The sequence below is a fragment of the Dromaius novaehollandiae genome, chromosome 2 (genome assembly GCF_036370855.1).
Source record: "Dromaius novaehollandiae isolate bDroNov1 chromosome 2, bDroNov1.hap1, whole genome shotgun sequence".
Lineage (NCBI taxonomy): Eukaryota > Metazoa > Chordata > Aves > Casuariiformes > Dromaiidae > Dromaius > Dromaius novaehollandiae.
Window position 1 is genome coordinate 78,288,821 of NC_088099.1, and position 22,266 is coordinate 78,311,086.

The 22,266-nt window shown below is 39.9% G+C and overlaps 2 protein-coding genes and 1 long non-coding RNA gene across 5 annotated transcripts in view; 1 reads left to right on the forward strand and 2 right to left on the reverse strand.

Annotated features, from left to right (window-relative positions):
- TGFBR1 (transforming growth factor beta receptor 1) overlaps positions 1-1,357 on the reverse strand; it is a 36,292-nt gene extending 34,935 nt beyond the window's left edge. Inside the window, exon 1 of one of the 2 annotated variants that reach the window (XM_026115039.2) lies at positions 1,090-1,357. In XM_026115039.2, the coding sequence (XP_025970824.1) occupies positions 1,090-1,165 (76 nt within the window). In that variant the 5' untranslated portion in view covers positions 1,166-1,357. Of the gene's footprint in view, positions 1-768; positions 1,028-1,089 lie in introns of those variants that run through there. The other variant, XM_064506811.1, reaches the window with a different exon arrangement.
- LOC112992145 (uncharacterized) lies at positions 1,355-17,567 on the forward strand. Its single transcript, XR_003261464.2, has 2 exons — positions 1,355-1,721; positions 17,012-17,567. It is a non-coding gene; the product is annotated as an uncharacterized LOC112992145 (long non-coding RNA).
- Positions 17,568-17,717: 150 nt separating this feature from the next.
- Positions 17,718-22,266, reverse strand: part of COL15A1 (collagen type XV alpha 1 chain) — a 151,579-nt gene continuing 147,030 nt past the window's right edge. For both annotated transcript variants that reach the window (XM_026115040.2, XM_064506809.1), the window contains 4 exons: positions 21,829-21,888; positions 20,760-20,945; positions 19,395-19,510; positions 17,718-19,066 (listed from right to left, as the gene is read on the reverse strand). In XM_026115040.2, the coding sequence (XP_025970825.1) occupies positions 18,850-19,066; positions 19,395-19,510; positions 20,760-20,945; positions 21,829-21,888 (579 nt within the window). In that variant the 3' untranslated portion in view covers positions 17,718-18,849. The remainder of the gene's footprint in view (positions 19,067-19,394; positions 19,511-20,759; positions 20,946-21,828; positions 21,889-22,266) is intronic.

Below are 22,266 nucleotides of genomic sequence, written 5' to 3' on the forward strand. Positions count from 1 at the left end.
CAATCCAACAGTATAGCTCTGATATTACCTCTCTTACAAGAGACCATAGGTATGGAGTGGCCAAAGGGACAGAACTGTTTTGCTGTACGCTTTTGCTTAAGGTTTTGTCTCCCCAGGTTCTGGGCCTCGCAAAGGTTAGTTGTTCAACTACACAAAGATCATCTACCTAAATTGTCACTCGTTTTCAGAACTGACAGTAGCAGCACACCACAAGCCACGTTAGCTTAGCTAAAGCATCTAACCTGGGACTTCAGAGAGCCTTTTCCCTTCACTACGTGGAACATTCAACACGTCGCTGCCTGAACGGATGCCTCCTACCTCTCCTCCCCCGTAGTACTGTTTGTAAGCACCCTCAGCAAGCCGAGAGGAGTCTGCCTGCAAGGCATAGCGGGTTTCCCTCAGCCCGCTGATGAAGCCAGTGCAGACAGAAGTTTTCCAAAGCAGACATCATCCCCAAGCGGTTAGTTTTTACAGTCTGCTCTGCTCCAGCCACCCAGATGCAAAACAACAGTGACCTCAAAGGAGGGAGGGAGGGGTGTGCTCCGCCACGGGGAGCCGCGTTACCTTGGCGGGCCACAGCGGCTTGTCCCCTGGTTGGGGGGGGGGGGGGTGGGGGGGTGGAAAGATTCGCCAGGGGTGGGAGCAGAGCGGGGGGTACCCTGGGGAGACGCCACTCGGGGCGCTGCTCTCTGCAGGGCAAGGCAGGCGCTGGCGAGGGGGAAAGGAAAGCCGGGTAAGAGGCAGCTCTCCCGAGGCCGCGGCGGGTACCTCGTCCATCCCTCACCGCCTCCTCATCGCAAGTCGCCAGCACCCCTCCTCGCCCTGCAGCATCGCGCGTGTCCTGCGGCGCAGCCCCTCCGGCGGAACCGCCGCTGCCCACGGCCAACAAAGAAACGCGCCGTCCCCGGGCTCTGCCAGGCTCGGACAACCGGGGCGGGGGGGCCGACTCCGCCCCAACCGGCCCCTCCGCCATGTTGTTGAAAGGAACCGACGGGGACCCGCGGACCACCGCCGCTCTCCGCCCCCCCCCGGCACCACCTCCCGCGCTTCCTCCTTCCTCCCCCTCCCTACACGCACACATGCACTCACCGGCCGCCCCGGGGAAAAGCAGCGCGGCCACCAGGCACAGCAGGGCCCAGGGCCGCCGAGTGGCCGTTAACGCCATGGTCCGGTCCCGAACCCGCAGAGCGAGGGCGCGCGCGCGCGCGCACCCGCGCACCAGGATCCCGGCTCGCGACCCCCCTCCCTGCCCCTCCCCCCGCCCGCGAGAGAAACGGAGAGAAGCGCGCGCCGCCTGCACCTCCCCAGCTGGCCGTGGCCACTAATGTAACTGACACAGAGGCTCCGCCTGATTGGCCGCTCCGCCAGCGCCGCCCCCTCCCGCCCGGCGCGGCCCGGCCCGGCCCCGCCGGCAGTTGCCGAGCGCTCGAAAAACAACAGGAGCCGCGGGGGCGCGGTGCGGCGCGGGGTCGGTGGCGGCCTCGGCCCCGGGGCAACCGGCTGGTCCCTGCGGCGAGGCTCGGGGAGGTGCGCGGCCCCGGCGAGGGGCGCTCTCCGTGCGCAGGAAGCCGCGGGCTGTTCCCGGGTTCTGTGGCTTGTCCGAAGCAGGCGCGAGTCTGCCTCAGACGCTGCCGGACGGCGGAGAAGCGCCCAGACGTGTCACCGAGCTGCCAGCAGCGGGGAGGCCTCACTGGCGAGTACCTAGATCTGCTGAGTGAACGGTGAGGTGGGAGTAACGCCCTGAAGAGATGTACGGGCGGGATTTAAGCAGCCCTCACGCTATCTTGGGAGAGCAGAGCAAGTCTCAGTACTGAACAGTTACTTCTCTTTGCAAACCACGTGTGGATGGGACATGAACTAGGGGGAGTGTGCAGAGCTCTTTCTTTCTGCGCTGCTTTTCCCTCACCAGCAGCCTCGTAAGAGCTGCTCTGTGGGGTGTAGACGTGACAGGCAACACTGAGAGCTTACTCCCCACTAACCTGCTAACTAGCACACAGCGGAGACAGCCCAGCCTTACGGCTTGCTTTGCCTTTTGGGAGTGGACAGTTTGTTTGCAGAGCCCTATAGATCCCACTCGCATTGCAGGGTGCACGGTGCTTGCGCGGTCCCCTGCACTGCACAGCCTGATCACCCACTGCAAACAACTGGAGCAGTCACTTTGGAAACCAAACCAAACTCGCCTAGTTGTCTGAGACTCTACTTAGTCACATAACTTGCACCAGCTAGGATCCCCCCTTGAGGAAAATCACCACCACCAAGATGTTTATCCACCATGCTTTTTAGCTTTTGCATGTGTGGCAAGGAAAGAGGGCAGGCACTCTTCTCCCCTTCTCTGATCGGGTTACCTGCTCGCTCTGGAAATCGCCCACCAGCATCCTGCTTCCTTTACCTGGCTGCCATGTCCAGATCCTGACTCAAAGTCCTTCAAGCTCAATGTGTGTATTTATGCTACTTCTGTTGCTGGGCTTGCTTGCTCTATGGCCCTCTAATCATAAGACAGGTGACATACAGCTCACAGGTGTTTTTTCATATGTTATCTGCAGTCACTCTTTCTGACAAATTTTCAACAGATTTTTGCAAGCTTCACATACCATCCTGGAGCTTCAGATCTGGCCTCCACCAGATTGTGGCTTCTCAGTTCATAGTGTGCAGGGCAGCAGCCACCATGCTGCACAGTGCTGCATTTCACTTCCTTGTCACGCTGATTTACTGGCTATTTTACTTACAGTTGTTCAGCTGACACAACCTTTATAAAAAGTGTCATTTCTCTTACCTTACATCCTCTCCTCTGGATAGGGATCCTGTTTATATAACAGTTCAAGTGAGGTAAATATTTATTAGTTCATTCTCTTCTACCTTCTCTCCTAGCAATGATAAGCATCGCATATGAACAGTGCTTATTTGCATTTTTTTTGCTGAGCAAAATACTGTTTTACTGTAAATATCCTTAGTGACAGTTAGTAGTGGACCAAACATCTGGATTTGATACAGATTCATGCCATAATTAAATACTGAAGTTGGCAATACTAAGCAGATACATTCTTAGTTATTCATGTATAGAGATACATAAAAGCCTAATCCTTAAGTAAAATGATATATTGGCATCAGTAAGAAATACTGAAGCACAATTAAAATTGCTCAAATCCTGAGGCCTCTTTTAAATTTATATAGCACATTGAAACTATAACTTAAGAAATTTATATTGTGTTTGGGGAAAAAAAATCACCATTCACTTCCCTGTTACAGGCCTTTTGTAATTAAGGCTGGCCCACAGAAAGAATCTCTGGAGGATAGAAGGGAAAAGGAAGCAGTGTGTGGTAAAGAATTTGATTCAGGGCTCCCAGTTCAGTCCTAGGGGAAGCATTTTGTGATAGCATCCTGAATGATCTTTGGCTGCCTGCCAAAGAGAGAATACAGGAACTCGCAGGTGACAGCTCACCAACTAAGATGGTTTCAAGTCAAGTCACTTTCAAGTAGTGAACAGTGCCAGCACAAACTAAATATTTTTACCAGGCATCACCTTTCTCTCAGAACAGACACTAGGTGAAGACCAATGCTGAAGAAATACCTATGGTTCTGCCATCGCCTGTTCTGATCCCTGGGTACTACATCAGATTCAAGAGCCAAAGTAAACTCAGGGTGGAAGCGGCAATTGCAAAGATCCTCAAAGAGATTCTGGGGGCCCAGGATTACCGATTACCCCTTTCTTTGCTGTACTTCTACTCCATGCAGGACTGCAGGACTGTGTCTATACAAGGGTTACATGAGAAGTACCTAGCATTGTCTGCTGTGTTGCATAGTAGATTATGTTACGTAGTCTGTTTGACAATGAATCAATTCTGTCTTCTTTGCTATGCAAGACAGAGCAGTTGGAAAAAAAGATACAAAATACAAATGACAGCCTGAGAAGATTTAAATCATCAGCTTTTTCCTCCTGTATCTGCAAACAGTTGAATGCCAATCCACAGGAAATCAAGAGAACTTATTTATGTCCATACCTGGTTACATTCATCCTTAAATATGCTAGTTAGGCAGATGAAGCTAACTCTCACCATATTTTAGAACTCTGAGTAGCATAATGTTTGTGAAAATGGAACAATGAAGATATTTTAATCCAAAGGACAAAATAGTGAAGGCTGTGCTTGGCTGTCTCTTAAGACACTAGGTTGTTACAGATCTGAGGCAAAACTGACATTATACTACAGAACTCAGATCTGTGCTGTGGAGCCCTGCAAGTTGTGCTCAACTCAGTTAAAATCTCAGAAATTGTCATTACTAGTTTCTCAACAGCTTGTGCCTTTAATTAGGAAAAAGTAGTTTTAAAAGTTCTTAAAAGTCAATTTCAGCTTCATCCAAAATACAAATACATATTGTTTCTTGTTATTTTTCCCATCTCCCAACATTCTGTTTGTGTTTAATCTGCATGAGGTTTCCTGCTCCCTTGGTATTGCCTTAACAATTGAACTCTCCAAATTCGTTACTTACCACACTTAAGTTTTCTCACAGACTGAGAAAGCTTATTCCCAACTTAATAGGATGATTTAACATCCTTTCAGTGTAAGGAAATCTGACACAATAAACAGCCTCCAAGATATGCCCTTGTGTAAAATGACATTTTATTCAGGAAGAAAATAACTCTTCTGCAATTTCAATTTTTTCAAAATGGCAATAACTTCTTGGTCTTTTTCTGCAAAAATAACATGAAAAAGATTGATTTCACCATACTAATTTTTCAAGTCCAATAGAGAGCAACTCTACACCTTTGTGTGTTTATGATATCTTAGGGAATCCTTCAGGCCACTTCTTGTCTGCTTTAGTCCATCCTCTGTTTTCAGGGTGCTTCCTGAGAATGGAAATAAAGTTGTAATCAGTGGAAATATATTAACAAGAACAAACAACAGGCAACATGCAATCATGTTGCCTAGCCTCATTTATATCATAATTCATTGAATTTCCCCCATTCTGATTATAGAAAGATGCAAAAAATTTCATCATTTGCTAATGCATGGAATACAATGCAACAAAACATAGAAAATCCAAATTATCTGGCCTTATGAGATCTGTTTAGATCATTAGAAATGATTGAACATATTTTTAAAAATATTTGCATTTTTGATTGGGTAAAGCAGGCTATTTTACAGGGAATATCTGCAGTTTAAACACAGGTTCATTGCTAATTTCTGTATTGGAATATGGCATTTAGACACATTATATAAAATATGCTGCAGCCACAGGGAGGGAGATGAAAGAAATGAGCTTTACTTAGTGCTAGTTTTGTTTCTTGTAATAATTATTGTCAGCTTTTCAGTGGGTTTTATGATTTCTTTCTAGAAGATGGAAAGCAAAACACTTGGGACTGCATGAAGGGTTCAAACAAAACTCTGTAGCGCAAGAAAAACACCTAGTAAGAAACTACATGGATCATTAAAGTATAACCAATTTTGCAAAGGGACAAACGATGAGATAAATAATTATACAAACTATAATTTTTTCTATATATTAGTCTTTGATTAAGATCAAAGATACGAAAGTCCTTGTTTTATAAGCTGATTTACTTAAGAACACAGGCACTAATAAATAAAATCTCTCTTAGCTTTTAAAGTAAAAGATTATAGAAATAAGGTAGGAAATATTATTGATGGCAATCAGTAAAAGCTCCATTTGTGTTTCAGTGTAAGAGATATTGTATTCAGGCTAATAAAGCAAAGAATTCTGAGAACATCTGAGCAGTGATATAATGAATCTATCTATCTTTCAGCAATAAAATATGCATAGTTAGTCCTAGTGCAAGAGGAAATAAGGATATTGCAAAGCTGCATTTGTAGAATTCTTATCACAGTTCTCTCTCCATGATAATTAGTGAAATTTTTTGTGCTTTTTTTAACAACTAGTCAGTGCATGATGATATTTACAAATTATGTTCATCAAGGAACTCACCAAGAGAAAAATGCCAAATGCTTGTCATTTACCAAACTAACAGAATAAGCCATTTTCAAAAATAAAAATTTCAGGTGCTTGATTTTGCCAATTAGTTTTGCTCAAATCAGGACAGAAGGGATCAAGGTGCTCATTATTGTGCTTTTTCTACAAGCACACAAGTCAGGAAGTTTAGCAAAGATCTGTGAGGCTACTAAATCAGAGACAGGCAAAAGAAAATCATTTGTTGAAATTGCTATTTTGTAAAATATCTAAAATTATTCCATTTATACCATTTATAAACACTGCCTGATTTATCTTAGCAGTGCCTTAAAAACTAAATACAGTGGGATCTTAATTATTCAAGACCCAGTTAATCATCTCCATTAACAGAAGCTCAGTTAAACCTTAAGTCATATGAAACCCTTTTCCTTTAAATTTATAGTCTGTGAAACACACCAGACTCATATCTCAGAAGTAGTAATTGGGCAGCCCAGCAATACACCATCTCACTGTGCAGCTGTTTGGTCCCTACAGCTAAGAAGCTTCTTATTCTACAGCTAATAGGTTTGTGGGTATGTTACAGTGTTGTAAGTTCTTAGACTGCAGTTAAGCAGATTGCTGTAATGACAGTTTTGCTCTGCAGCTATTAAACCTCTCAAGCATAACCTTTCATTCCAGCTTGTAGAGTCCCTTAGCTTCAGAGCTTGTTCCCTACACATACAGCATTCAACCTCATTTGAAATCAGATATACACAGATTTAAAGAAAATGGTATTGATTGTAACTCATTGAAGAGTGATAATATCAGAAACCCCTGTATTAAGTCAGGCTTAGGAGTTTTGCTTTTACTATCAACTATCAGTACTATCAGTAGTAGGTTGCTCCTTTAATTTGTGCTAAAAGCAGGGAAGGAGAAGCCTATAGCCCAAGACATGTTTACCAAACAGAGAAGTGACTAAGAAGACCAGTAACGGAAGTGAATAGGCTGACATCAACGGGGTCTGGAAATGACTGTGAACTGTACGTCATTGTCTGCTTGAAGGCTTTATATTGCTATAGCAACCCAGGAATTGTATGAGTTTCTCACCTCAGACTACAGTGAAGCATAGATACATTAAAGTAGCTTGCTTCTAATCAAGAAAGGATAGTTTATTTTCCTGTGCAAGTACATTTTTTAATTGCTTGAGCACTGTTTCTTCCCACGCCAAGCTGATGGTGCACTTGCAATTTATTTATTTAGTTTATGTATTTCTGCTGTTCTCTGCTTTTCAACAAAGGTCTGTTTTTTCCTGCATCGAAACCTAAGTTTCAGGTTGGATTCCGTTTAGACTTCAAAACTTCAGTGGGGTAAGAAGAAGGTGTATAACTCACCAGAATTTAATGTCCCTTTAGCAGTGCACAGAGCACAAACTTTTCCTGTTTGAGATCTCTTTGTATCCACTACGAGCTGGGCATCCTGTGGGTTTGACGTGTTTGTGTTCTTCTGTTATGGAAGTAAGATTCATTAAATGGAGACAAGAAATTTCTTTGAGCAAGAAACAAATATTGTGGTGGTAAGCTGCTCAGACCCTAGAGCATTAGCTCTGTGGCTCTAAATTCCAGCTTCTGAGCTTGGATTAAATATCAATCATTCTTAAAAAAAAGTCAGGTTTTTAATAAAGCTTCTGTCACTCTGTCATTGAAAGTTTAAACCTACAGTACAAAAAGGGGGGGGAGGGTTAGAAAATAACAGATTCTCAGCAATGACTAACCGTTGACACTGATTTAATAGCCCTACAAAGCAGGTATGAGAAGAAATACTTTCTTCTATAGGGTATTAGAGGAATTGCCTGTTTCACTGCAGCTCTTCTAGTTTTGCTACATATTCCCCACCCACTTTCATTCTTCAGTGCTTGTTATGTTGTACATTACCTGTGAGAATGTCAGCCTTCAATCACAGTTCAGGTTCTGTCTGGATGTTTCAAAATCTTCTTTCTGTAGTCTCTCTTGGTAGTGTTTTCTATGAGTTTTCACCTGTTTGTTTCCAAACTCTAGCTAGAATTCACTCCTAAAGCTGCTGTACTTTCAGCAGTCTGAGCCAGTTAGATGGTGATTTTCTGTAGGGTGTTCTAAAAAGGTATTTTGTTGCTTCTGTTGTTTAGCACATGTACAAAGCCTTTACAAGAGGGCATGTACTCATCTGAGTTGAGGTTTCATCAGTATGCATGTGATATATTGATGTATTGTTTTTCCTAATTGTTCTTTAAATCAAGTAACGGAGTGTATACTTACTCAGGAATTAAAATTAAAAGAAAGCAAAGCAGACTAAACCCCTATCTGAATAAGATGACAAATTAATCAGTAAAAACAGAGATAGTAGAAATGGCAGAACTTGTTTGTTCTTTACCAGTTCTTGAGCCGTTGAGTTTATAACTCTTCTCCAATAATATCTGTTTTTGAGATCTTTTCAGTCCTTGGTTATTCTTCTAGCTTGAAGTGATAATGCTCTTCTCATTTCTAGATTGGATTATTATGGAGTTAGTGTGGGACCTCTGAACATAATTTTCTGGCTGCAAATAAGAACAAGAACTTGAGTTCTTGGTAAGGATGTACTAAACTGTTTCTTATATTGAAATATGATTTATATTACCATTCATCTGCACCATGGAACCACCATTTTTAAATCATGGCCTTAATAAATGTTTTTTTGTTTTGTTTTTCTTTTAGAGCCAGTAAGAACTACAATATCCACATACAACAAACATAACATTCTTATTACAGAGTCCAGAATGCTTCTTGGGTAGACAATAACTCTTCATTTTCTTGCTTTCCTCCCTCAGGAGTTTTTCCAAGTTGAGTCTTAGCTTTCTAAGTCAGGTTGTTGACCAATGGTTACTGAGTGTACAAGACTAGACAAAGCAAGTATTTATTTCCCGTGGGTTTGGTATGGAAATATTCTTGTCTATGGATGTGTCTGGTACAAAAGACTAATGATTGCATGATAGTGTGCATTTTTGTGAATATCTGGTGATATATCAATTGGTATTTCTTGACATGAATTCTACCTTTCTAAATAATGTGTAAATTGTTTTTTGTCTTTGAGGATTAATAAATTATTGAACCATTTTGCCTTTCTTCCCAATGTTACTTCAATTCTGACCTGAACATTGTCTCAACTGTCATTATCCTTGCAATGATATTGCTTTTAAAAGCTTGCTATCCTGCTTTCAGACAGAATGAAGTATTAATTATTAGAGCGTGTAAGAGTGTCAGTTGCTAAAACTAAGTGAGAAAAAATGAGAGATGGTAATCAGGAATGACCTCCTATTGATAAACAGTTTAAGTCTTCATAGACTGTTTCAAATGTGTGGGTTTTTTTATCCACACTTAAGATTCCTACTGTCAAATCTAAAAATATGCCATTCATATCACGTTCTTCATAACCATTTTTTCTGCCAGTGACAGCCTCCATTGCCAAGTTCCTCAGGCAATACTCTTCTCAAATGTCCGTGAAAGTAGGTGAGTTTTGCAGTATATAATTAAAATGAGTGAGCTCAAGCCAGGGAGAAAAAGGTCTTTTTGATGAGAAGTCCTCATAAAGGATTGCTGGTAGCCATTTTTCTGCTGTTTAATCATTTCCCCCAGTATTCAATCTAATATGAATGTTGTCCAAAAACTTTTCAAAATTTCCCAGTATGTAAAGATAACCATTGACTCACTAATAAAGCTCCAGATTTCTCCTGAAGTCATGAGCTGTTTCTGTTTTCATTTTAAAAACTCTGCACTACAACAGTCCAGCACAGTCACAGACCTAGTAAGTGTCGTATAGCTTTCCTGTTACTTGGTTATCTGCTTGCTTGCATCTAGTAAAATGTCTGCAATATATATTATATGGGAAAAAACCTCTTCACATATCTCTTAATTTAGGGGCCAAGGGACGTGGCGTTCTAGTTCTGCCCTCCATTATTCATTTTTGCAGATATTTCTGTACAGTTCACAAATCCCTTTTGGTAATTCACAGAATTAGGAAGTTGCGTTATGTCACTTTAAGCATAGTTGTGAGTAGGACCTAGAACACTAATTTCTGGATGCTCATTATCCAGCTAACCATGCCAAATCTATATAATCAGCCATCCTTGCTTTAACTAGGCCTCTTCCTCCTGGAATAGATGCCATAATCTGGATACCAAGCATTCTCCTTTTTCACAAATAGTTTTTATTCCTTGAGCACAATTAATTGTATCCTACTTTCTGGGGGACAACATACAAATTGCCAGCCTTCTTCATTCCATCTGGCTCTGATCATGATAGGTTAGATAGGTTAATAGGTTAGATGTGGGTGATGGTGCAGGAAGCAAGATTAGAAAAAAAGATCCTTTTCTAGTACGTGCAGCCTCTGCACACCTGTGAGGAATGCAGATCTGCCAAATTGGAGCTCAATATAGGACTGGTATCTTAGCTTATTAACACTGAAAAGCAAGGCATGTGATATGAGCAGAAAATACCAGAGGGAGTCTCAAAAATGGTATGTCCTCAAGCTGAAAATATGTCTATCACAGGAATGTTAATAGACAACTGTGTCTCACCATTTCAGTGGTAACTGCTGCTGCCGATTGCTGTCCGCTAGCATCTTTATCCAACATAATGTTTGATTTGTCGCTCTTCACTAAAAACCCTTTAGTTCGATGATACATTTTTGGTAAGCTGATATCTGTACCAGAAGATAACACTCCTTGTGGATTTGTGCCACTAATTCCCTGTCCCTTTTTGGGTACTCAGGACAAAATAGCTGTCCTGTCTGGGAACCATCTTGTTTCTGTGGCATGTACCAACTCAGTACAGGTCGACTGTCAGCAAAAGCTGATAGTAGTACTAGACTTTAGAAGGTGAGAATTCATCTGTGGTCTGTGAGCAGGACCAGCAGGACTAGATTATGAAACACTGAATACTGCTGTACTGTAGTGATTTGTTCCTATGACAATTCATGAAGTACTGTGCCTGAAAACAGTAGGGTGTATCAGGGTGTATCAAATTTATTAACTTATTTTTATATGTTTGTTACTGAATGTTACTGCGGTTAAACTATGTAGAGTCCATCATGAGCCACAAAACAGGAAATGCTAGAGGAGACTGATGCTAAGAAATAAATATTCCTGTTAAAATCTGAGAGGATTTTTAAATTTCATGCCAGTGCCATCATAAATATTTCCTATTCCCACAATCAAGAGGAGCCACTAGCAGATACTGACATTAAAGGGTTTGACAGTATCCAGTCAAACTTGACCTCAGTCCTGCATCTGATCAGATTCTACATAACCTACATTTCCTAGGATTTCTGCAGTAATAGTGCTGAAAGTGCTTTCATGACACCTGCCCTACCAAACTGTCTGTTGTCAGTGGTGTTTAAAGGTGGCCATAGCTGAAGAATCATGAGAAGTGGATCATTTCCTACCTTAAAGCTAGGATAAAATTAAGGAGAGAACTAGCATTTTAAGTGAACGTCAGAAAAATATCCAGCATGGCACTGGATTCATCTGCCAACAAAATATTGGAAATAATGTTAGTAAGAATATATATATAGGATCTAACAAAGAATTGAAGATGGGAAGGGAAAAGCCTTTGTTGACAAGGAGAGGGAGTATGTGGTATTTTCAGCCTAACTGGCTAGTTTTGGGATGAATTTTGTCATAGCTAACAAATGTATTACAGGACAGAAAATGAAGAGTAGGGGTAAATTTTCAATGTTCACTATGGCAAAATATTAATGTTAGAGTGTCTCTGAGTATCTTTCCATGGCAGTTTAATTTATAGAGAAGATTACACATTTTGTAGTTTTATTTGAAATGAAGTGATTAAAAGTCTAATGTATCATGTCTTACTTTCCAGAAGAACAGATATTCTTGAGATGCTGAATGCTTTTTCTTGTCCCAAGGTATTGTTTTTCTTAGAAGAGCGGTGTAAATACTGTATTTTGAAGACTATCTGTAGTTTATTTTGTATATGGCTTCAGTGTCTAATTGAATTGGCTCTCAAAAATGGTTTGGCCTACAAACACACCAAAATTGGTTTTCTCTATCAGCCTGGCTGAGAAGAAACACTTCTTAGCATTTCTAGGATTGTGTTGGAGATATAAGAATTGTGTTTAGGTGCACAAAGAATGTCATAGATTATACATACACAAAAAACTATGAAAAAAAAAATGTTCAGAGCTGCAAAGTAAAGCACTCAGAAGTTGAGCTATGCCAGAACTAAAGTTACCCATGTCCCATTTCCACTTGGATCTACATATTTTAGTACTTTAAAAAAATTTTTAACCTGAACAATATCCAGGCCTTATTCAGTGCACAAAATGAGTAAAGCCCACTTAGTGATCAGCTGTTCAGAAATTTGCTTTATTCTCACAGTTCAGTAGCATGTGCATTGCGGTGCGGTACCTCAGCAATGCAAGCAAGCACGACTGTAGTTCTGTTCTCTGCACCCATGGCTGTGTCACTCTGCCTTTCCATGTGCTGGCACTGGCCCATGTCTTACTGCACAGGAGCCAGATCAAGGAGATAAATCAGCAGGGAATAAATGGGTTTTGTTTCGCAGGGTTTGTTTTTGATATGGTGTGCTCTCTGTGGGATGCATGATAACCAGGGTGGGCACAAGGGAGAAAGGGGGCATGGTACACAAAGGAGATCATATCTCTGGTTGAACTGATTTAGGTTAGCTTTAATTCTCGTGGAGTGACATGCTGATCTTCTCCACACTGCTTGTAACTTGCTCTGAGGTAGATTAGTTTCTATGGAGATTTTCTTCCATGAAAGAATCAGGGGCATAATCCAGTTCCTTTGGGCACCATTCTATTACCATAAACATAAAATCATGCTTTCTCTTTGGCCACCCTCTGCCTTAGTCACTGCAGCATTTGTTAACAGATGAAGCTGGGGTTCCCCAGGCAGCGTTATCCTTGGTAAAAAAAATCCTAACTTATTCTTTGGACATTGCTTTTCTGTGTAAAGAATGAGGAAGAGTTTGTGAAAAGGAAACCACCATAAATCACTTGGGTCTGAAACGCAGTGCACACTTGGACATTGCTACCAAAACCTGTAGAGGCATAACCAGGTGTCAGCAGATTCCTGTCCTGGTCTGTGCTGTTCTACTTTATTCCTGTGCTTACTTCTCTGTATACTCCCGAGTTGCTTGGATGGTAAAACAAAGTCACAGCTGTTGGTGGGCATTACTGATAACGAAGAAAGATGCTGACTAGTTCTCTCAGATTTAGTGAAGTAGGTAGCTCCTTACTGCTCTGAGCCTCTGTATTTTGCTTGGGGCTAAAACAGGTTTAAGCTTCTCTTGCAACATGGATTAGACTAACTGTTCCAGAAGGTCATAATTTTGAATGGAAAAAAAGTTGCTGCTCTGCTTAACAGGAACTGCCTTTTGATTACAATAGGTTTCAGTAGTTTAGAAGTTTAGACTTATGCAGCTCAAGTCTTACTGTAGTTTTTCACTTTGAGGTGCTTTTAGCTTCCTGCAGAATGTACAGGGAGATACATATCTAAAAAAGCCTTAACAGCAAGCCTTGTAAGCAGGGCACCACCAGGGATGCTGAAACCTTTTCACTCTCTATAGTCAAGTTTCTATGTGCAATCAGTACTTTTCTGCAAAATTACAGCTGGGAGCTGTTACCCTTTAACTTACTATCTGATGGTTAATGTGGGAAATGTAGGTTTAATGCTGAAGGGATTTGTGCTCACAGACCTTACATTACAAGATTAAGGATATTGGGAGTGATTTTTTGAGTCTATAAGAGCTATTTCAATTTTTGTGGATTCTTACTTATGAGACTTTTTGCTCTTTATGTGTCCAAAGTGTCATAGCTGCCTACGGATACGTACCATTGGCTGAGGGGGAATTAGAGGATCATTAAGTTTGGACATGGATGCCCAAGTCCTTTTCATCGCTGTGTTTGACATCTCTTAGCTACTGCTTTCACAAACATTTCCTCTGAGTTCACACTGTTCCTTCTACAGCTCCAACCTGTAGACTAGCCTGTTTATTGCCTTCAGTGTTGCTTTTATAGATCCTATGCAGAGGTGATCATTTGCTTTTTCCTCCTAATTTCTCATTCATAGATTTCACCACAATTTCAGTGCTTTATTCTGCCTTCTCCCCAATCCTTTTAACTCCTCTTACTTTTCTCTCTCATCACCTTGAGTCCTGCCGAATGAATGTACCAGGAAAAGAGGATGCAGCTCTAAATGACTATTATATTCTAGGTTATTCCCTCTAGGCTAGAAGGTTAGGCTATAACCCTCTAGGCTATTCATCAGCATTTCTGACCTTTTCTCCTGTTGGTGTTTTTTTTTAAGACACATATTGGGGTTAAGTGACTTTGATAGGATGAGTGGCTTATTATCTATCATTATGTGGCATTCAAACTGAGAACAGAAGTTTAAAATGCTGATGTGTACCCAAGCCTTGCACTATTCTCTGATATATCACTACCTCAATAATATCTAGGTTGTGGGGGTTGACCCCACATTTTTTCCAGGAAAAATGTGGACATTAGGAGATGACTGGATTAGATGTGACTAACTTCTCTTGCTTCTCTGCCTCACTGTTTCTTTGTAAGAATAGAGGCTTTTCTACAGGAAATATATTTTGAGAGGCTCAGACCACAAATGCATTCTGGCATGCATCACAAAGACCTTTGTCCACCAGCTAGATACTCTTCTGCCCTAACATCAGTCATGGTACGTGCACAGATCTCAGCTTCTTGCCTTCAGAAAATGGGGGCATAGATCTGAGCCCATTGCTGAGTTCATCCACCTGCACTCAGAAGATCTAACACGTAATGTTTTGCAACATCCCAAAGGAAAGATCCTTAAACTGAACAGGACAAAAGGCATCCTGGTTACATACCTCTAATATATCAATGGATCAGGACAGGATTGTAAGGAGCCTACAATCTACTGCTTATACTCACATTTCAGTGGAAAGCAGACTCTGTGGAGGAATGCTGGCTCTCAGGAAAAATGGAACTGGAGAAAAGTGAGTTGAGGAGAAGCCACTTTTTTTTGCCAGGCACTGATTTGTACGTTGATTGTCAGAAGTTCATCCACCCTAGTATAACACTTACCTCTGTGCATGAGGTCAAAGAAGCTGATGAGGCAGTTAAACACTAACCTGGCCACTGAGTTTGAGGCAGCAAGGTCAAAGAAAGTTATTTGGAGATGAATGTGTCTGCATTTATGTGTGCATACATGCACACTCCTGCCCTTTCTCCCAATACACCTCCCCTCCATTTTCTTAATTAGGCTAAAAATTATATTCTTCTACACCAACTTTTAAGTAATTTGGGGAGACACAGTGGGAATTGAAAAAAAATACAAACCCTTGCTGTTTCAAGTCAAAAGATGATTCTAAAAATCTTTGCATGACACCACAAGGTGCTTTGGAGGCAGTCAGTCAGTTCAGACAGATGTTATATTATTGATTGTACTGAACTGCTTCTGAAACATTAGTTTGTAAGTACATGTAAGCACATATGTGCCCTGCCGCCAGGAGTTATATTCTGGCTGCATAAAGCATGAATGTAGCTGGCAAATTTGATGCAAACCAATGAACTGTTGCAATAGAGAGTGTTGTTTCACCTGAAAAATGTGGACTGATTTTAACTAAGTTCAGTCTGGTGTTATACAGTCAAAATCTTACATTTCAATTTACCCTGATAACAATGAATCCTTTCAGATTAGAAACAAATATGTAGTAAGTATTAAACTATGTATTCCTGCATTTTGCATCATTCCCAAAGTATCCATGATAAAAAAAAAAGAATCTCTTCAGTAATGATTTGATAACCCTTTTCAGCTGGTTATTAATATTTCCTAACTGTTAGTGGGATTTTCTTTTTTCTTCAGTTTAAGCACCAGCTTAATTAAAATTAAATTTTAATTATTTTTAATGGAGAATTGATTCTTTTGAAGAAGTGCAAATCCCACTGTGGATTGCTCTTGATTTAAACCAGGCCTCTGTTGGTTTAGCTTGCACCTACAATTCATGTAATAACAAATCTACCGGTCTGATTTCTAGAAATACCCATTTCAGTAGCTGAAATGAGTATGCTATGTTTATTTTAAGAAACCCTTTATTCAAACCAGTGCAGCATTTATCAGCCAGGCTCTGGAGTTCTGATGCTTTATAACATTTTCACCTCTGTATTTACAGTATATTAGCTTCTTTCTCTTAAAGTGCATCAAAGCTTCAAAATAGATGGATGTTATCAACCAAAGGCTTTCTCTTAAAGAAAGAAGGATCTTATTTGACCGATACTGATTTCATTCGTTCACTTTACATTGACTTCTATTGCAGTTATTCTTTACGACAACCTTGCTCTGATGTTGGTGATTCATTTGCGTTACACACAGCTTCTTACATGAATTAGCAAATGTTCTTCCTTGGGTGCACCTGACCTTTGTGTTAGGATTAGGTCCAACTGCAAAAATAATCTGCCTTGATAGGGAAGGATAATTTCTTGTAAGATACTGGGCTAAATTTGTCTCTGTCATATTCTTGACAAACATTACTGTTTCTCTGGGGTTACCCAGGGAGTATAAAGAGCCTCACTGGCTCTAGTTAAAATGACAGAAGAAGATTTTTTCTACAGCCAATCCCCAGCTTACCAACAGCTCTCTCATGTCATCCTGGGATCAGGTAGCTCCTTCGTTGTGGTGTGTGTTAGCACAGTAAGTATGCCCAGCACTGTGGCAGCACTGATAATGCATGGATCATGCTCTGTATTAACTTGAAGGCTGTACAATAGATTCCTATAGCCTGTTGATTAATAATAGAGGTGGGAAGTAATCATTAGGACTTCTTTAAGATCCTATGGATGCTATTAACCATTTCAGTTCCCTGTAAAGCTCTAGCAGCTATCCAAGATACAGAAAGAAGTTAGCGCTGTGAAATGATCAGTACAAACAGAATTCTGCACACATTTTTGCTGGGCCCCGCCTAAATATTAGATCAGTATCTCCTAAAAGGTGCATGTATTTTTAGTCCTCTTCCCTCTCCCCTTCAGCTCTTCTGTCTGACCACATCTCTCATTCTCTCCCTTGTCACTACAGTTCTAGGCAAGGAAATAGCCAGCTCGCAGTGACTGCCAGCTCCAGCTCAAGAGTGAAAGAGCAAGAACTGACTGTAATTACTAGCTGCAAGCTAGTAATAAATGCCTGTCTTCCCTGCCTTCGAGGGATTGAGGCTCTGCCAGCAATTGAGGTAGATGGCTTCTGCAGGAAGAATGTAAACACTTTATTGTCCTTCTTGAACCTTTTGTGACTCACAGTGAAAACCTGCCCTACATATACAACTCTTTCAACTGTGGAAGCTAAAGGAATTTTGTATTTCACAAGAGTGCTCAGCATTTTGTGGGAACAGACTATAAATGAATGCAGTGAATTGTGATACATACAGTTTAAATGTAATATAAATTGGCTTGGCCTCATTAACATATTTTAATAATGCAGTGTTGAATTTTCCAAGAAAAGAAAGAAAAGAAATGATTCAGCTGACCCTGGGAAATATGCTTTTATATTAAATTGGGAAAATAAACCTGGATTTCACATTATTATGTTATATAATAATTAAATCAGTTTAGTATAATAAATATGATCTGGCTTGGGATTTTTTTTTCTTTGAAAGTAGCTATCTAGTAATTTAATATTCTATTTGGTGGTAAATGAATATTGATTTGCATAGTTGCTGCCTGTTAAAATAGAAGTAAATACCTTGTTTAGTGTATACACCAGTAAAATATAAACAAGAGACTTAAAATATTACAGTGATACCGTTTATGAAGAATATTAGCATTTACTGATCATTCCTGTCACTACTGCTGCTAGTTTATATTAACAACTCTTTCATTATGTGAACATCTGAAGGGTAAATTCACAAAAAGGAAAGTCACTTTACATACAACTTAATAGGATAACAATGTCTAAAAACCTATTTTAAAGGAACTATGAGAGGCATCTTTCATTCAGCAGTCTGTTGCAACAGGAAATGACTTCGTCTAGTATGCAATGGAATAAATAAAGGTCAGACGGTTCTTTTGTCTGCATTTACTTTGCACAGTTCAGCCAGGAAAACAGGATGTTTTCTATTAACATTGCTTCAGGTTTTCTGATGACAGTGGCACCAAAATAAGGACCAGACTTTGTCTAGGTGAAATTTACTCCTCCTGCATAAAGCCCTATGTGAAGAATCTACAAAGAAAAAGTGTAAATAAGAAGTCAAGCCACTAAAGTCATATGTAAGCACTTAGACTGTAATCTGTACAAGCTTCTGGGAGTTAGGTACTCAGCTTCCACTGAAACGCAAAGGTGAGCACCTATGTTTTTAAAGCTGTTTTGAAAATTCCGGCTTTGTCAGATTTAACAGCCTACTGTTATTCACTCAGGGATAATATGTGTACATTCATATATATGAATAGTGCCTTGGGTATTCAAAATCTAGGCAAGCGAAAAGAGGGGAGACAGGGATGTGAAATTCATATTTTAGAACTGGAGGAAGAGCATGCAGCTTCTCGACTGTGAAGAAGCAGCAGCCTTGCTGAGCCCTACTGTTCAGAAGACAGGCTACGAGATTTTCCTGGTAGACCACCCTTGACCAGTGTCCTTAAGTGATCTTCAGCTCAGCCAGAAAGACAAGGGGCTGTGAGTTAATTGTTGGCAAATCTGCTACCCTCTGTGGAGTTCAAGTGGAAGGAAAAGCTTTAAGTCAGCCTCACACACACTAGATGTTCCACCCAACTGGAATCCTGTTTGTGTTGAGGTATGTTTTCTTTGGTTATATTTTCCTGAAACGTGCAATTACAAAAAATAGAATATTTACATCACTACAAATTAAATTTCAGTGTCAGCTTTTTCTGTCATAAAATGGAATATTCTTATGTGCAACAGGTTAATTATTTTCCTTGGGTATCAGATATGAAACTGTTTTCAATGCAGAGAACGATAAACTGATTACTACAGCTATATGCTTTCTGATCAAGAAGTTTCCCCATCTTCAGCGGTGACCCTTGTCCCATAACTGCTGTATCAGCTGTATGCCAGGCTTCGCAGTAGTTGCTAACCAGTCGGATCCCATTTGCAGTTGAACCATGCCATATTACTTTCTGAGGCCTGAAAGATAATGTTAAGAGGTTATTTCCTGAAAAAAGGCTCTTTTTTGCATTATTCAACTATATGCCTATACGTGTGGTGACTTTGCTCAGTTCATACCATATAAAAATTTATTTCTCTTCTCTGTCTGCTTGAGGCAAAAGGCAAGGGAGAAAAGGAGAACACAACCTGATATCCCAGTTGTAGGCTAGCAGAAATGGAGGAGAAAGAAGGCATAAGAGAAGGGAGAAGTCTTCATCACCTTTCTAGTGGCCCAAGCTGTTGTCATTTATACTATCAAGTAAAAATAAATGTCATGTAAAACTTGCAAAAGGTAATGTAAACTCACCAAGATGGATCTGTCATGACATTTCTCCCGTCAAATGAGTATATTGGAACATGAGGGTTGAATTGTCCACTGTTCCCATTAAATATTGATTCCCAGTTACTGAAAAGTGTTTCTCCCTGTTGAAATTTCAAAGCCACTTTACAAACAAAATGAATCTGAAATCCACATGTCATACCTGACTTCTATAGAAGAATTCTATAAATCTAAAATCTTATCTGCACTTAAAAACACTTCAGATTCCAGCTTCCACATCACCGTGTCCACACAATGCTCTTGAACAAACTCATCTCATCTCCCATGACTGTGCTAATAGCTCTTAAATCTACATCTTTGCCTTTGGCCTTTCCAGTCACGGTTACATCTCTGCTCCATTGGCTTCAGCTCAGATCTTCAGCCTGATCCACTATTTTCACTATTTCCACTGCCCTCTGCCGCCTACTCCTCCTGACTGTCCACGTGGTTATTTGAAGATTTCCTTATAACTACTCTAGCTAAAGAGAAAATATAAAAGTAGTTTGTAATGGAAATACAAATTGTGATGAGGTCACAATTTTGTGACAAGTGCTGCAAATATCAAAAGCTTTGTGTCAGGGTACTTCTCAAATTGCTTTTGAGTTTTTCCAGTAAAAGGTGGAACAACTTTTTCTTTACCAGTTTTCCTCCAAGTATCTGTATTTGCATGCACTTCAGAGTAGAATCCATTCAGTAAGCTCCAAGAATCATGTGTTATTCCTGTAGATTTCTTTGGTTGTTTATGCTGGGAGCCATCCAATACTACTGAGACGTGGTTTGTTTTCCTGAATTTTAGAGTGCGTCTGTTTATGTGAAACCACAAGATGATTCATGTTCTAGACTCTTGCAAAAACTCTCCTCTCAGTTTCATTGGGGTAAATGCAGTATCACTACTAAGCACAAAATTTGCCATTATCTTTAAAAATGAGGAAAAATAAGCATTTTAGTGTACTAAGCTCTGTGGTCATACTAGAAAGTAGAAGATAATATCCATTTTTGAGAAAGAAAGATGCAGTTTCCTTGCTAATATAAAAATTTCCCAAATGCTGAACATCAGACTGTTGCATGTCAGCAGTCTGCTTTAAGTAAGCCATTCTCATAGCTTCATTTATATCATTAGTCTCAGGGTACTGAAAAAAGTAATTTTAGACAATATAAATGAAATGTGAGACAGTCTGCAACTTTTTACTTCAATATTACATTTCTTTCTGGACCCTGACTTGAAAATATAGAGCAAAACTTCTTTTTCATAAAGTGCAGTTTGGACCGAAATTTCCGCTTTTGCTGTTTTCCAAGATTTCAGGGCACCTATGGTCTATCTGAATAAAACAAGTAATAAGCACTCATTTTTACCTTAAGATTGACTATCGGTAAATTGTATCGGTCTGTTTTTCTCACAACTGTGGCCAGATCTTGCAAATGTGATGAGAGGAAGGCTCTATAGGTAGACATCAAACCTGCTAGCTGCGCCTGTTGAAAACACTGAAAATCTGCTCGCATGTCACCAGCTAACGGCAAGTTTAAAGCCACCAGATGCAGCTGGAAAAAAGAGAAGAGAAACCACCAATTTTTTAAGTTTATAACATAGGAAATCATCTTTGAAATAAATTATAAAAATCCCCAAGCACAATAGCTAGTACATTCCGTACCAGGTATAAAAGTGTCATTTGCTGCCATAACATCACATTTCTTAAAGTTATCAGCTGACAGCAGAAATACATATTTATCTTTGAACAGACAGAAAACCATGAAAATTATATACTTCTAAAAGATAAAACCTTCATTTTAAAAACTAAGATTTTTAAACAGCTTTTTTGGAGTTATCATGCAAACAAAATACCAAATCTTACAAGCATGGAAATAAATAGCAAGATGTGGCCATATACCATTTTAAAATTTACTGTTGTCAAGTAGCAGAAGTAGCATGCCTGAGTCTAATGATATAAATGCAGGAACTAATCCACAGTTTGTTTGGTTTTTTAAGATGTATCTTGGTTATCTTGCTTTCTTTATCAAAATATTTTAAAGTATTTTAAATCAAGGCTTAGATTCTAAAGTGTCTATTTAAAAACAATCAGCATCATGAAGACAGAAAAAAATTTAATATTTTATTGATTTAATAATAACGCAACTTAGTGTTTTACATTTTTGTTAAAATGACTAAGTGAATAAGTATTCCTAACTTAGAAATCAGGATTTGGGGATTTTTTTGAGTGAGAAAAGAAAAGGGTTAAGATGACCACAGTAGTTCTGGAGGAAAACATTTAAAATTCTGTTCAAGGTGTCTAAACCAGTGTATTTCAACATTTCCAAGGTAAATTCTGCGAATTTGAAGAAGAAATATTACAAAACTCTCTCATAATGCAAAAATACAATGTTTCAAAACACAGCCATGCAGTTTGGATACAGTTCTCATACTTACTGCTGGTTTTCCATTATTCATATTTGAAATTGGACTCAATGCTGGAAGAGACTGAAATCCCTGTTATTTTAACACAAAAACAGATATGTTAAATCCTTTACTCAAATCAGAATTTTAGACATTCGGCGGTTTTCTAAATAAAACAAACATTGAATATTAGAGAATCTGAAACTGTCCTGCCTCTGAAAAATAAACCAAAACAGTACAGCCACATGCTTTTTCTACCTATCATTAATTTAGAAAGTCACTTTAATATATGTTTGAATACTGTCCTGGACAGAGTTGCTTTACTAAACCTGAGTCTAAGCATTTCACAGTTAGCATCCATGTCAGAGCATGTTGGGAGTCCTGCATGGAATTGGTCTGGCAGATGCAGAAGACTGGTTGAGAAAAAATAAAAATGAAAGCATAAGGAGGATGTAGAAACAGAAAATGTGG